This window comes from Episyrphus balteatus, chromosome 2, assembly GCF_945859705.1.
Source record: "Episyrphus balteatus chromosome 2, idEpiBalt1.1, whole genome shotgun sequence".
NCBI lineage: Eukaryota > Metazoa > Arthropoda > Insecta > Diptera > Syrphidae > Episyrphus > Episyrphus balteatus.
Window position 1 is genome coordinate 53,988,892 of NC_079135.1, and position 14,885 is coordinate 54,003,776.

At 31.6% G+C, this 14,885-nt stretch overlaps 2 protein-coding genes across 2 annotated transcripts in view; one reads left to right on the forward strand and one right to left on the reverse strand.

Annotated features, from left to right (window-relative positions):
* LOC129908187 (interference hedgehog) overlaps window positions 1-14,885 on the forward strand; it is a 52,123-nt gene that overhangs the window by 33,559 nt on the left and 3,679 nt on the right. The gene's annotated exons all lie outside the window — the stretch shown is intronic.
* On the reverse strand, window positions 6,170-10,244 carry LOC129908188 (regulatory protein zeste). Its single transcript, XM_055984537.1, has 2 exons — window positions 9,563-10,244; window positions 6,170-7,269 (listed from the first exon to the last, which is right to left on the reverse strand). Exons 1-2 carry the CDS (start codon window positions 9,898-9,900, stop codon window positions 6,192-6,194), a joined length of 1,416 nt encoding a protein of 471 aa, XP_055840512.1. The 5' UTR covers window positions 9,901-10,244; the 3' UTR covers window positions 6,170-6,191.

Genomic DNA, 14,885 nt, shown 5'->3' on the forward strand with positions numbered 1-14,885 from the left:
ATTTTCGGAAACTAAAAAGTAAATACTTTTTGCTTATTAAACAAAACTCATTCTGTGGTCATTTTTTATATTTTTTTCTGACGTTTATGAACACTCAGAGACTGCTGAAAATTGTACCAACGCAGGCCTGCAAACATTCTGCAGAATTGGTGTGTTCATTAATGCAGAAAAGTAGAAAGACGATTGTACTAACGCAGATTTCCGACGTTTATGAAAACACCCTTTGCCCATTGGGCCCTAGCTTACCTCAATTTCTTGATCCATCTTTCGCTGTGAAAATTTCAAGCGCTTGTTTCTTTCTGTTTAAAAATAAAGAAATGGCTCACTCTACACAACAATTTATTCCTGTGTATTTGCAATAGCAATTTCTCCGAACTGGACTTAACGTACTAAATTTCAACAGTGAATTAATAAAAACTTTTAACAGAGTTTAATATAAGATGCTGTTTTCTATATAAAACGTTTGACTGCTGAAGTGTTTTAAAAATGCTAAACCAAAAAACCCTCACATCATACCTACATGTCCCTAGAAATTCAGCCCTCTACTTAAATTTTTTTTAAACAAAAACACAATACTTTTTATTTCTTATTTGTACAACTAACTTTCTTTATTTCTTAATTTTCGTTCTTCTTCACTTAAAATTCTAATTTTGATTTTCATCTCGTCAACTTGCAATCGATGCATTTCTTTCTGATGCTTAAGCTCTTCTTGCATTCGCGATATTGCAATACGTTTTTGTTCCAATTGAAGTTGAACCTCTTTGTAACGAAGTTCGGCCTCTTTCAGCTTGAAAAAATTGACTTTATCCTCAAAGGATTCTGACATCACAAAGTTGCCTTGGTTTGCTGTACTAACAGACTGTCCAATACTTGATGGAATTGTTGTATGCGGCAGGTGTTGCGTGGTATAAGTACAATATGTAGAGTTCGCTGCACTGTATTGTTGCTGAATTTGTTGTTGTTGTTGCTGCTGTTGAGCAATTGGCTGGGGTGATTGTTGCTGAATTTGTTGTGTTTGGTAGTGTTGCACTTGAATGTGTGGCGTTTGTGATTGACCCTTAATTTCGCCAATAATGTGGTTATAGGTGGTACTATGCTGGTGGGGAATAGTAATGCGAGTGGGTGATGGCAGTGTAATTGATCCTCCATCTGGGTTTTTGATTTGTAAAATAATTTCCTCGCGTGGTCGAGCATTTTTGAAGTGAAGCAAATCGTTAAGAGTAAGTTTGTCAGCACTTATCTGATCGACATTGACCTGTTGCGCTTGAACAGTTGTATGTTGCTGTTGTTGTTGCGTATGTTGCTGTTGTTGTTGTTGCTGATGTTGTTGTTGTTGCTGATGTTGTTGCTGTTGCTGAATAATTTGTTGTTGAATATCTTGATGATTTTGTTCATGAATATGTTGAATTTCCGTCGATTCTTCAATAGTTTCAGCATTCAACGGATCGTTTACAGTTGTGGCTTGTAATTCAATTTCTTCATATTCTTCAGCATTGTGTACTGATTGTGGTGTGCTATTTGCCGGCAAAATGTATTCGGGTTCACATTTGATTGGAGCTGGCACACAGTCTATATTTTTTGGCGAAACAGTCACAGAATTGCCAGAAGATGAATTCTTACGAATTATATTTGGTTTTTTATCAACATCTTGTTGAAAAGGATATTGTTTGCGAAGTCTTGAAATAAAAAGAAAATAATAAAAAAGTAATGATTAGGTCATCTATAGCATCAGTAGGTACGCATTTTGAAAATATTTATTAGCTGTGTTTCTTTGGGCTTCAGTATCTACTGACAAGTTAGTACTTCTGAATGCATTCAGAGACATTTTTCTATATAATAAAAGGAGCATAAATGTGCTTTGCAGTAGAAATTAAAGTCCAAAGTAAAGAAAGCTATTTTTAATATACAAAACGAAATAGAAATCAAGTTTTTATTAAATTTAACTTTTTTTCTCACCTCAAAAAATACTATTACAAAATCTCTAAACTTCTATATATCTTTAACGGCTCTAGAATATCTTTGAGCTTAAAATAAAATGTAGGTTAGATAAATTGCACAACTGAGTGGCAAAAACTGCTTCAGAAACAACTCCAAAAATATTTTTTATCATCGAAATCGTAAAAACTGTTTTCGAGAAAAAGTTTTCTCAGATTTTTATAAGAGCAGTCACTTTTCAAAAGTTGATAAAATCACTTTTGACCTTTTTTCAATTTAAGTATGCAGTTCTGTTCTGCATATTTCAACGCTGAATACTGAAAATCATTAGAAAACTCACTTTAGTTTTCTGAGAAAATGACAAAAATTGATGGAAAGTCAGTTCTCATATGTCACAAACAGTTATTTTTTATCAATAGCTTAGCTTACATAATTCCTACATCGGAAATTCTAGAAATTCTCTCTGAACACCTTCAGCACTTTAAGGGGGGAAATCCCTCTGGAAGACAGCTTTTTCAATAATTTTTTTGGAAAACCGAAAGCATTTGTTTGAATTTGGAAAAGTATATGATATTATTGACATTATGAAGTATTGATACAATTTTTTTTAAGTAAAAAAAAACAAAATGGCGGCTCTACAGCTCTTTGAAGTTGAAGCCTCGCGTTAGCGCCGTGCAATGCCCTGGTCCAGAAAACTATTTATGATCAAAAAAGAAATTTTTTTCCAATAAAATATATTTATACGCATTGCATGAACCTAAACTTAGTAAAAACAAATCTAAAATAAAAATTAGAGACCAAAAAAAACGAAAAAACACAATGGTTTTTTTATAAAGAAATTGTTAAAAAAATATTTATTGTAATTATTTTATCAAACTTTTAGGTTCATGCAATGGCCATTTTTTTAACGAGTTATTTGCCTTTTATTTCAAGTCGATAGCTTCATTAGTTTTTGAGTTACGTTGCACGGCGCGGAAAAAAACGCGTTTCGAGAAAAATGCGTTTAAAGTTTACGTTTTCGTACTGTGGTAGGTTCGGAGCGCATGGGATTCGGGACTATCTAGGGACTTTTGAGGCTTCATTTAAGGCTAAGACCACTGAAAATAGTTATTATTACGATTTTTCATTCAGCAAACTGGGACACGTTCGCATTATCATCTTGTTTCAAAAATTCGTTTTTGTTTCAACAAAATTATAAATACTGAACAAAAAATGAACAGCTTTTGAAATAATGAACATTTTTATATTTTTTAACACAAAATAATTCATAATGAACAGTAAATAATTATAATGAACGGATGGTCACCGTAAGTATATTGTATATGGCTTAGTAGCCGTAATAGGTAGGTATTGGGATAATCTAACTGCAAAGTAAGACTTGTTTAATGTACTTTATCATTTGACTTAAAGATCGTTTTCTGATAAGAGAGCAATCCAAATGTATGCCACAAATCCAAAAATAACCTTCAATTAATAACTTATATAAATACATAGTTTTCCATACAAATTTAAAATTTGTCTTGTCTAAGCATTTTAGGAAAAGTACCGAACTATGTACTTACATCAAAACACATTCATGGCTACGTATTTTGAGATTTTTTAACTCGTCAATTTTCATCAAATAATTTCCTATTTCTAGCATAAAAATCCTACTCAAATTTTATTTTTGATATTTTTTAAGCAGGTAGGTACAGAATTGCTTAATGTATCACACACATAGATGGCGTGTCGCACACATTGTTTTGCGCTGTCATTTTTTTTTCATCTGCAACTGTAGGCAGAGCAATGCATAGATAGCTACTCAAATATTGCCGCCATTTTTATTTCACTTAATTTATGTCGACGACGAGTTGAGAGGTAATTTTCCAAAATAAGAAAGAAAAAAAAAACAACTCACTCCATTTTAAAAACAAATCAAAATAATTTGTTTTTTTTTTGTTAATGTTTGGAGGAACTTCGTTTCATTGCCTGTTCTTGTTCTAATTATATTTAACATTTTTTATATTAAAGACCATAAATACGTGAGTTTTACCTGGCATTCAACCAAAATTTCTGAATTTGCTTGAGATTACGTTTCAGTTTTATAAACTGAAACGAACTGATCTGTGCCCAAATCAGTGTTCGAACCTAAGTCATGAAATTATGGAAAAAAGAATGGAGCAAATGCAAGATTTCTGGTGAAGGTTTTAAACAAATAGAAAATCCTAACTTTTTAGGAAAACATTTTTAATGAATAATAATAGAGTCTTAATAAATTTACCTTGGACAAATTTATATTGTTTGTTAACATAATTAATTCAAGTGGTAGTTCAAAAATGTGTTTGCTATTCTTAACTAAATACAATTTCAATTTCAAACATTCCAATCCAACGTTTGTCGGTAAGTTAACGTTAACAGTTTTTCTGTGTGGAAAAAGTGGAGTAAATCTCTAAAAATCGAAATGTTGGAGTAGATTTTTTTTTCCCCCCAAAGTTGAGCGAATTAGCTCCGATCGGAGCAAGGTTCGAACCCTGGCCCAAATGTTTGAATTCCTAGTAAAACCTATGTTCGTATATTTAATATTCCATGCAATACGTAAAAGTTATTTTTTTTTTTAGCAGCATATAACCGCATTTAATTTTGGGTGTTTTCATAAACGTCTGCCTAACTTAGGCCTGCGTTAGTTGTGTTCATAAAGTCAGATCTGCGATCGGACTTAGTCCAACTGCAGTTCTGCTGTTCATAAACGTCATTATGTCGTCAACATTAAGCAGATTGCGCAGCCAAAATTTATTGCTGCAGAACTCACGAAGAAATTTATTTGACTCTTGATTCGATTTTTTTTTTGTTAATAAATGTAAATATTGTAAAAAAAAAATGAAAAGCAAACATATTAATTAATTAGGGTAGTGCAAAAATGTTTCTTTTTTCATTTTTCGAAAAATTTAAATTTTAATGACAGAAAATTTCTAAATCATGTTTTTTGAGATAATGAGTTTATATATATATATATTGATTTTTTTCGTATTAGTTGGCTCAGAAAAATGATATATTTTACATTTACGCTTGGAATTCAACCAAATTTAATTAATTTGACATGAATTTATTATTACTATATCAAAAAACGCACTTAACAAACTTTCTGTGCACTAAAAATCATTTTTTTTTTCAAACGCAAAAAAAACTTTCTTGAACACCCTAATTAAAAATATTTTTTCCATAGATAGACCACTCGGTGTTTTTTTATTATTTTTTTTAGAAGAAAGTATGTATTTTTTTGAGCCACCCTAATGTAACACGGTTTACAAATTTTTCGTGTTACTGGCTGAACAGAATGGAAATTCGCTTGTGGCAAAGAAAAACGCCGTGGTATAAGATGTCAAATAAAATCGCTCAAAATGTAGAAAAGATGAACAGAATTATGTGGCGCACTAAAATGTCAATTGCCTTGAAAAAAAAATAATATTAACTGAGCAACCACATTAGAAACGTCAAAAGTCATTGCGCTTGTAGCTTGAAGTAAAAGTCGACTCGACTTGTACCACAGCGAATTTCCTTGCCACAGCCACAGCTACGTATTCTGGCACCAATATACTAATTTCATACTTTTTAACTTTGACAGCGACACAAGACACAAGCCACAGACACACATTCTGGTCTACCAGTTATTGAAAACAATATTTTCGGAAACTAAAAAGTAAATACTTTTTGCTTATTAAACAAAACTCATTCTGTGGTCATTTTTTATATTTTTTTCTGACGTTTATGAACACTCAGAGACTGCTGAAAATTGTACCAACGCAGGCCTGCAAACATTCTGCAGAATTGGTGTGTTCATTAATGCAGAAAAGTAGAAAGACGATTGTACTAACGCAGATTTCCGACGTTTATGAAAACACCCTTTGCCCATTGGGCCCTAGCTTACCTCAATTTCTTGATCCATCTTTCGCTGTGAAAATTTCAAGCGCTTGTTTCTTTCTGTTTAAAAATAAAGAAATGGCTCACTCTACACAACAATTTATTCCTGTGTATTTGCAATAGCAATTTCTCCGAACTGGACTTAACGTACTAAATTTCAACAGTGAATTAATAAAAACTTTTAACAGAGTTTAATATAAGATGCTGTTTTCTATATAAAACGTTTGACTGCTGAAGTGTTTTAAAAATGCTAAACCAAAAAACCCTCACATCATACCTACATGTCCCTAGAAATTCAGCCCTCTACTTAAATTTTTTTTAAACAAAAACACAATACTTTTTATTTCTTATTTGTACAACTAACTTTCTTTATTTCTTAATTTTCGTTCTTCTTCACTTAAAATTCTAATTTTGATTTTCATCTCGTCAACTTGCAATCGATGCATTTCTTTCTGATGCTTAAGCTCTTCTTGCATTCGCGATATTGCAATACGTTTTTGTTCCAATTGAAGTTGAACCTCTTTGTAACGAAGTTCGGCCTCTTTCAGCTTGAAAAAATTGACTTTATCCTCAAAGGATTCTGACATCACAAAGTTGCCTTGGTTTGCTGTACTAACAGACTGTCCAATACTTGATGGAATTGTTGTATGCGGCAGGTGTTGCGTGGTATAAGTACAATATGTAGAGTTCGCTGCACTGTATTGTTGCTGAATTTGTTGTTGTTGTTGCTGCTGTTGAGCAATTGGCTGGGGTGATTGTTGCTGAATTTGTTGTGTTTGGTAGTGTTGCACTTGAATGTGTGGCGTTTGTGATTGACCCTTAATTTCGCCAATAATGTGGTTATAGGTGGTACTATGCTGGTGGGGAATAGTAATGCGAGTGGGTGATGGCAGTGTAATTGATCCTCCATCTGGGTTTTTGATTTGTAAAATAATTTCCTCGCGTGGTCGAGCATTTTTGAAGTGAAGCAAATCGTTAAGAGTAAGTTTGTCAGCACTTATCTGATCGACATTGACCTGTTGCGCTTGAACAGTTGTATGTTGCTGTTGTTGTTGCGTATGTTGCTGTTGTTGTTGTTGCTGATGTTGTTGTTGTTGCTGATGTTGTTGCTGTTGCTGAATAATTTGTTGTTGAATATCTTGATGATTTTGTTCATGAATATGTTGAATTTCCGTCGATTCTTCAATAGTTTCAGCATTCAACGGATCGTTTACAGTTGTGGCTTGTAATTCAATTTCTTCATATTCTTCAGCATTGTGTACTGATTGTGGTGTGCTATTTGCCGGCAAAATGTATTCGGGTTCACATTTGATTGGAGCTGGCACACAGTCTATATTTTTTGGCGAAACAGTCACAGAATTGCCAGAAGATGAATTCTTACGAATTATATTTGGTTTTTTATCAACATCTTGTTGAAAAGGATATTGTTTGCGAAGTCTTGAAATAAAAAGAAAATAATAAAAAAGTAATGATTAGGTCATCTATAGCATCAGTAGGTACGCATTTTGAAAATATTTATTAGCTGTGTTTCTTTGGGCTTCAGTATCTACTGACAAGTTAGTACTTCTGAATGCATTCAGAGACATTTTTCTATATAATAAAAGGAGCATAAATGTGCTTTGCAGTAGAAATTAAAGTCCAAAGTAAAGAAAGCTATTTTTAATATACAAAACGAAATAGAAATCAAGTTTTTATTAAATTTAACTTTTTTTCTCACCTCAAAAAATACTATTACAAAATCTCTAAACTTCTATATATCTTTAACGGCTCTAGAATATCTTTGAGCTTAAAATAAAATGTAGGTTAGATAAATTGCACAACTGAGTGGCAAAAACTGCTTCAGAAACAACTCCAAAAATATTTTTTATCATCGAAATCGTAAAAACTGTTTTCGAGAAAAAGTTTTCTCAGATTTTTATAAGAGCAGTCACTTTTCAAAAGTTGATAAAATCACTTTTGACCTTTTTTCAATTTAAGTATGCAGTTCTGTTCTGCATATTTCAACGCTGAATACTGAAAATCATTAGAAAACTCACTTTAGTTTTCTGAGAAAATGACAAAAATTGATGGAAAGTCAGTTCTCATATGTCACAAACAGTTATTTTTTATCAATAGCTTAGCTTACATAATTCCTACATCGGAAATTCTAGAAATTCTCTCTGAACACCTTCAGCACTTTAAGGGGGGAAATCCCTCTGGAAGACAGCTTTTTCAATAATTTTTTTGGAAAACCGAAAGCATTTGTTTGAATTTGGAAAAGTATATGATATTATTGACATTATGAAGTATTGATACAATTTTTTTTAAGTAAAAAAAAACAAAATGGCGGCTCTACAGCTCTTTGAAGTTGAAGCCTCGCGTTAGCGCCGTGCAATGCCCTGGTCCAGAAAACTATTTATGATCAAAAAAGAAATTTTTTTCCAATAAAATATATTTATACGCATTGCATGAACCTAAACTTAGTAAAAACAAATCTAAAATAAAAATTAGAGACCAAAAAAAACGAAAAAACACAATGGTTTTTTTATAAAGAAATTGTTAAAAAAATATTTATTGTAATTATTTTATCAAACTTTTAGGTTCATGCAATGGCCATTTTTTTAACGAGTTATTTGCCTTTTATTTCAAGTCGATAGCTTCATTAGTTTTTGAGTTACGTTGCACGGCGCGGAAAAAAAACGCGTTTCGAGAAAAATGCGTTTAAAGTTTACGTTTTCGTACTGTGGTAGGTTCGGAGCGCATGGGATTCGGGACTATCTAGGGACTTTTGAGGCTTCATTTAAGGCTAAGACCACTGAAAATAGTTATTATTACGATTTTTCATTCAGCAAACTGGGACACGTTCGCATTATCATCTTGTTTCAAAAATTCGTTTTTGTTTCAACAAAATTATAAATACTGAACAAAAAATGAACAGCTTTTGAAATAATGAACATTTTTATATTTTTTAACACAAAATAATTCATAATGAACAGTAAATAATTATAATGAACGGATGGTCACCGTAAGTATATTGTATATGGCTTAGTAGCCGTAATAGGTAGGTATTGGGATAATCTAACTGCAAAGTAAGACTTGTTTAATGTACTTTATCATTTGACTTAAAGATCGTTTTCTGATAAGAGAGCAATCCAAATGTATGCCACAAATCCAAAAATAACCTTCAATTAATAACTTATATAAATACATAGTTTTCCATACAAATTTAAAATTTGTCTTGTCTAAGCATTTTAGGAAAAGTACCGAACTATGTACTTACATCAAAACACATTCATGGCTACGTATTTTGAGATTTTTTAACTCGTCAATTTTCATCAAATAATTTCCTATTTCTAGCATAAAAATCCTACTCAAATTTTATTTTTGATATTTTTTAAGCAGGTAGGTACAGAATTGCTTAATGTATCACACACATAGATGGCGTGTCGCACACATTGTTTTGCGCTGTCATTTTTTTTTTCATCTGCAACTGTAGGCAGAGCAATGCATAGATAGCTACTCAAATATTGCCGCCATTTTTATTTCACTTAATTTATGTCGACGACGAGTTGAGAGGTAATTTTCCAAAATAAGAAAGAAAAAAAAAACAACTCACTCCATTTTAAAAACAAATCAAAATAATTTGTTTTTTTTTTGTTAATGTTTGGAGGAACTTCGTTTCATTGCCTGTTCTTGTTCTAATTATATTTAACATTTTTTATATTAAAGACCATAAATACGTGAGTTTTACCTGGCATTCAACCAAAATTTCTGAATTTGCTTGAGATTACGAAAGATTGTCACGCAAGGGTTTCCATTGAAGTCATCAACGATTGACTGCCATGCGTCCCGGACCGAGTATTTGCCTTTTTGTTTCCTGCGGTATTTTATATCGATGACTTCCTCGTGCTTGCGAAACAATCCATAAAGTATTGCTTTTTCTTCATTTGTGAATCTAGGAGTTAAACAAATAGATGCATTTGAGGCATTTCCACTGTCGTTAGCATTTTCATTTCTCGGTGATGTAGTGGAAGAATTTAGAGCACCTTTTAAGGCACTATTGCTGGTGTTATTGTTAGAACCAGACATATTAGTTTAGTTCAACAAAAATGTAGAAAAGGTTCTTTGAATTGAAAATAGCAGAATCTTATTTTGGTAAATTGTTTGTAATTAGTTTATAGACAATTTTTTTTGGTGCCGCAAATGTTGAGAAGAACTAAAAAATTTCTTTTATATTTTTTAGTTGCTTCTTTATTTTGTGCATGTATTACATACACACTCTCATGTCAGTATACAAATGACAGTATAAAAAACAAGAACAAGATACCGACACTGACTCACAAATTTAATAAAATTTAAACACTCGACTCGCAAAGCTGCGGAGCAGAAAACGGCAATCCCACTCACTCCGATTATCAATGAGAAACTAAATTTGGTTTGCTCAGCGACTGAGTTGAGTGCTGTGTGTCAGTGCTGCTCGGTTTCTATTTTAATATAAATTTGTGCAAGAGAAAATAAACTTGTTTTTAAGAGAGCTTTGTATGTGGAAATGTGGATGGTATTTTGGTGTTGTGATATTTGCTGGTTGTTGAATTTGCTCAAACGATGTGAAAGATATTTTTGTTGTTGACACGTAGGTGGCGCTGCAACTTATTGTGTACAGTGCTGTGTAAATAAAACTGACATATTTTAAAATATTTAGCTGTATCCATCGTAAAGTATGGGCTATCCTAAATGTTGATATTACCTTAACTTAATATGAGTTATTTCTTGTTGAATGAATGAATGAATTTTTTAAAGGACCCCGCACATTTTGGTTTTCAAAATAACCTCAAAAAATATTAGAGCCTCAAAAAATTTTTTTGGGAGTGCGACTATGTTTATCATATGTTTTTCGGGTCACTGAAACCGGATTCGAAGTCTTTTTTGACCTTTCACGTCAGGTTTTTGAGATAACCTCAAAATAGATGTTCGTTTCTTTTTTGATGCTATCTCGAAAACCTGATGTGATAGGGCAAAATAGACTTCGAATCAGGGGTCGAATTACGGCATACGTTTGTTAACGAATGGTTGCTATGTGTCCCTATCGTTTTCTAATAATTAAATAGAGACAGAAATGGTCAAACGTTAACGTATGATCGTAATCGTGTGCCGTAATTCGACCACTAGTTTTAGCGACCTGAAAAAACATATATCTAGCACTGTCGCACTCCCAGTTCAAACAAAAAAATTTTTTGGGGCTGTGACATTTTTTGAGGTAATCTTAAAAACCTGACGTGATGGGGCAAAATGGACTTCGGATTCGGCTTCAGCGATCCTAAAATCCTATGGTTCCACTAAAAATAGCGCAAAACACAATATAGAGAGTTACTATCCCTTTTAAAAGGTTTGAGATAGTCATCGGAAAAAACCCGTTATTTTAAAAACTGTCCATTTTTCGACTTTCTGCCCATATCGACTTTTGATCAAGGGAACAACATACTAAAATTTAAGACAATTTCACCGAGGGCCACTTCCCAAACAAAATGTGCGGGGTCCTTTCTTTTTTATAATTTTCTAAAATAATTGACTAAAACCATAAGCACTTAATAATTTTTATAGCTGTTGAACTTTTTTTTTTTGAAAAAATATTGAAATTCGTTTTTCGATACAAAATGTAAAAAAAAAATATTTAATGAGAAATTTTAAACACCTGTGGTATAAAAAAAATCTATGGGAATGTAGGTTGCCAACTTTTTTAAAAAATGCGCGTCCAAAGGGGATTGCAGAATTGTAATAGTTTTTATCAGATCTAGAGTTACTAGGAAGTTATTGGTACCAAAGTGCAAAAAAGGCCTATTAATTTAGTAAATTATTTTAACTGTATAATCCTAAGTTTTTTTTCAGATGCTGCGAAAAATGCATGGATTACATCAGTTTTTTTGATCAGTCATATTTTAAAATAATTCTTCTAATACATTACCATAAAAAACAATGTTATAACCTTGAATAGTGGCTATAAAAAAGTAATTAATCTTTTTTTCAAATACAAAGTAGAAATAAAATAATTTGTTTGCTCAGTTTAAACAACGGCATGCAATTGTGCATCGGCACAGCTTGTTCTCAATTTTGGCTTATTAATGATCTCGTTTTAAAGAAATATTGAGATTTTCGGTCCCATTGGCCCAATGCAACCTTATCAAAAATGTTGGTACGTTTTCGAATTTATGTTGAGTTCCAAATCTTATTGGGCTACGAAAAACATGCAATATTTGTTAGATGCAATTTTATTAAGAGTTATAATGAAATCCCATCTTTATTTTATCTTTTTATACTGATATTTGGCAAATTAGGAAACAAATCATTTTTTTCTATTTTGCATTTAAAAAAAAGCTAAAATAATTCTATAGTAATGTATTAAAAGAATTATTGTTAAATATGACTGATCAAAAAAACTGATGGAATCCATGCATTTGTCGCAGCATCTGAAAAAACTTAAGATTATACAGTTAAAATAATTTATTCAATTAGAAGGCTTTGGTACCAATAACTTCCAAGTAACTCTATTTGATAAAAACTATTACAATTCTGCAATCCCCTTTAGACGCTTATATTTTTAAAAAAGTTGGCCACCTATATACATACAGTGACGAGCAAAAGTGGTCAAATGTTTTGCCTTTTTTGAGAAAGTTGTTTAAAACTTAGTGTTCTTTACATGAATTAAATCGTTGAAAATCTGTTGAAATTTTTGAAGAAATTGTAAGCGCAGTAAAAAAAAACACAAGTCTAAAAGCGATGAGCTTTGAGCTTTCCATTAAGCTGAAATACGACCGAATTTTAAAATTATTTCTTCACAGATTGATAGATCCTATCTCGCGGCATTGTTAAAAGTGGTTAAAAGTGGTAAAAATTAATTCTAGTACACTCAATATATTGAAACAAAAGCCTTTTTCCAAAACGAGCAGAATTGGTCAAGTCCAAATACCAATATGATACTCTCCTTTTTTGAACAATGAAGCATTTTTTAAAATTTTAATCAGGAAAACAAATGCTGGCATAATATACATAGAAAAATAATAAAATAAAAACGATTTAATTTATGTAAAGAACACTAAGTTTTAAACAACTTTCTCAAAAAAGGCAAAACATTTGACCACTTTTGCTCGTCACTGTATGTACATTCCTTTAGATTTTTTTTTATACCACAGGTGTTTAAAATTCCTCATAAAATATTTTTTTTTTACATTTTGTATCGAAAAACGAATTTCAATATTTTTTCAAAAAGCTATAAAAATTTTAAGTGCTTATTTTTTTTTTTTTTTTTATACACTATCAGTTCATAGCCGAAGAGCGCTTATAGTAAGCACCGTCTTGCGACCATTTGCTTATGGTTTTAGTCAATTATTGTAGAAAATTATAAAAAAAGAAATTTAAAAAATTCATTCATTCGTGGTTGTGGTGAACGAAAACGTAAGATGATGAAATTTAAAATACACTGAATGAAAAAATGCTAATATTTTCTAAACTGGTTGCGATAGAAATTTTTTCTATTTGGTTTTAGTACAGTCATAAGTTAAGCTATCAGACATTTCAGGCTTATCCATTTTTTACCGGACACCCTGTATAATCGCAAGTTTGTGCTGTGCGTTCTGGGCATTTTTGGCATTTTCGAAATTCCAAAAAATAAATAGCACTTAATACCTACTTTCGCATAAAGTTTTTTTGTTTTGTATCTCGAAATATGTATTCCTTATCAGATTTATCGAATAAAGAGATCAAAACAAATCAAAACGACGCATGTAAGCAGGAAAAAAAAAATATTAATTTTTGTCTAATAACAGTATGAAAACTAATTTAATTATTATGAATTTGGAGAAATAATTCAATGTAAAACTAACCCAAATGGTTTCGATTGCACTCAAAATCGATGCAGAAATTAATGCAGAATGGATTAAACTGCAAATTAAAACTTTTTTAACCACAAATTTTTGACAGTTCTAAGATAAAACTTTTTAAGATATTCCTTGTTCACTCAGTTATCACATTTGTTTGTGATTCGATTACTTTACTTTTTCGATAGAAAAAAATATTTATTTTCGAAAACTTTCATTTTCGGATCGATATACAAATAATTAAGGCCCACGATAATGCGAAACCCCAAATAACATTGACAATTTACTGCAGAAATGCTGTTCTGTTTTTGTATGTAAAAGAAATACCATGTCTTACAGCTTGTGAGATCGATCTCATGCAATCAATCAGACTCACAAAAACTCATGGTTAATAATAATTACGGTGAATGTTGAAAACATTTTTTAACTGTGTTCAAACACTGAGGTGCGTTCTTTTTCTAACAATAGTCAACTATTGTTGTTATGTCAAAAAATATTGTGGAGGTGTTATTGTTAGAAATTGTTGGGTTTTTTACAAATCATTTAGGAACGATTTATTGTTAGATATTGTTAAACTGTCAAACCACCAAAAAAATTTGTTTTGAGAATATTTTTATTTGCATAATTATAACAAAAATCCTGTTCTTTTAGTCAAAATAAATTCCTTTGCATCATAAAATTACAAAACTCTGTTTTTATTTTCATTTTCTTCCGCTTATTTCCAAAAGAAAAAAATCTTTAATTTGGTTTTGTAAACAAAATATCCACTTTGACACATCAACAACATCATGAGTGTTCAACTCATATCATGGAGGTGAGTTGGAAATAGTTACGATTTGTAACTATTTGATACTTCAAAACGAGTTTAGGAACGATGTTCATCTGTCAAATAGTTATAAATCGTAACTATTTTGTAGTTTAGGAACGACAAAAGTTAACGATAGTTAACAATAGTTAACTATTGTTAGAAAAAGAACGCACTTCTGGTCCCACCGAGACGGCACCTGCTAGTTAAAGAATCAAACATTATCGATCAATCCAATGCACATTTTGGGTTAGTGGAATAATAAGCATAAGCTCGCATGGGCTTAAGTCAAGATGGCCAAGTACACGTACAAAAACAATTCTAACGGTACTAGCCATATGCGCGATTCGTCAACTTTCGTTAAGCATCTGAACCGCACGGCATGAGTAAATTTCTCT

Excerpts from the sequence above, each read along its gene's own strand:
- LOC129908188 (XM_055984537.1), bottom strand. The coding sequence starts at position 9,900 with ATGTCTGGTTCTAACAATAACACCAGCAATAGTGCCTTAAAAGGTGCT. Across the intron at positions 7,270-9,562 it reads AAATTTTGGTTGAATGCCAG|ACTTCGCAAACAATATCCTT; the intron begins GTAAAACTCACG and ends TTTTATTTCAAG.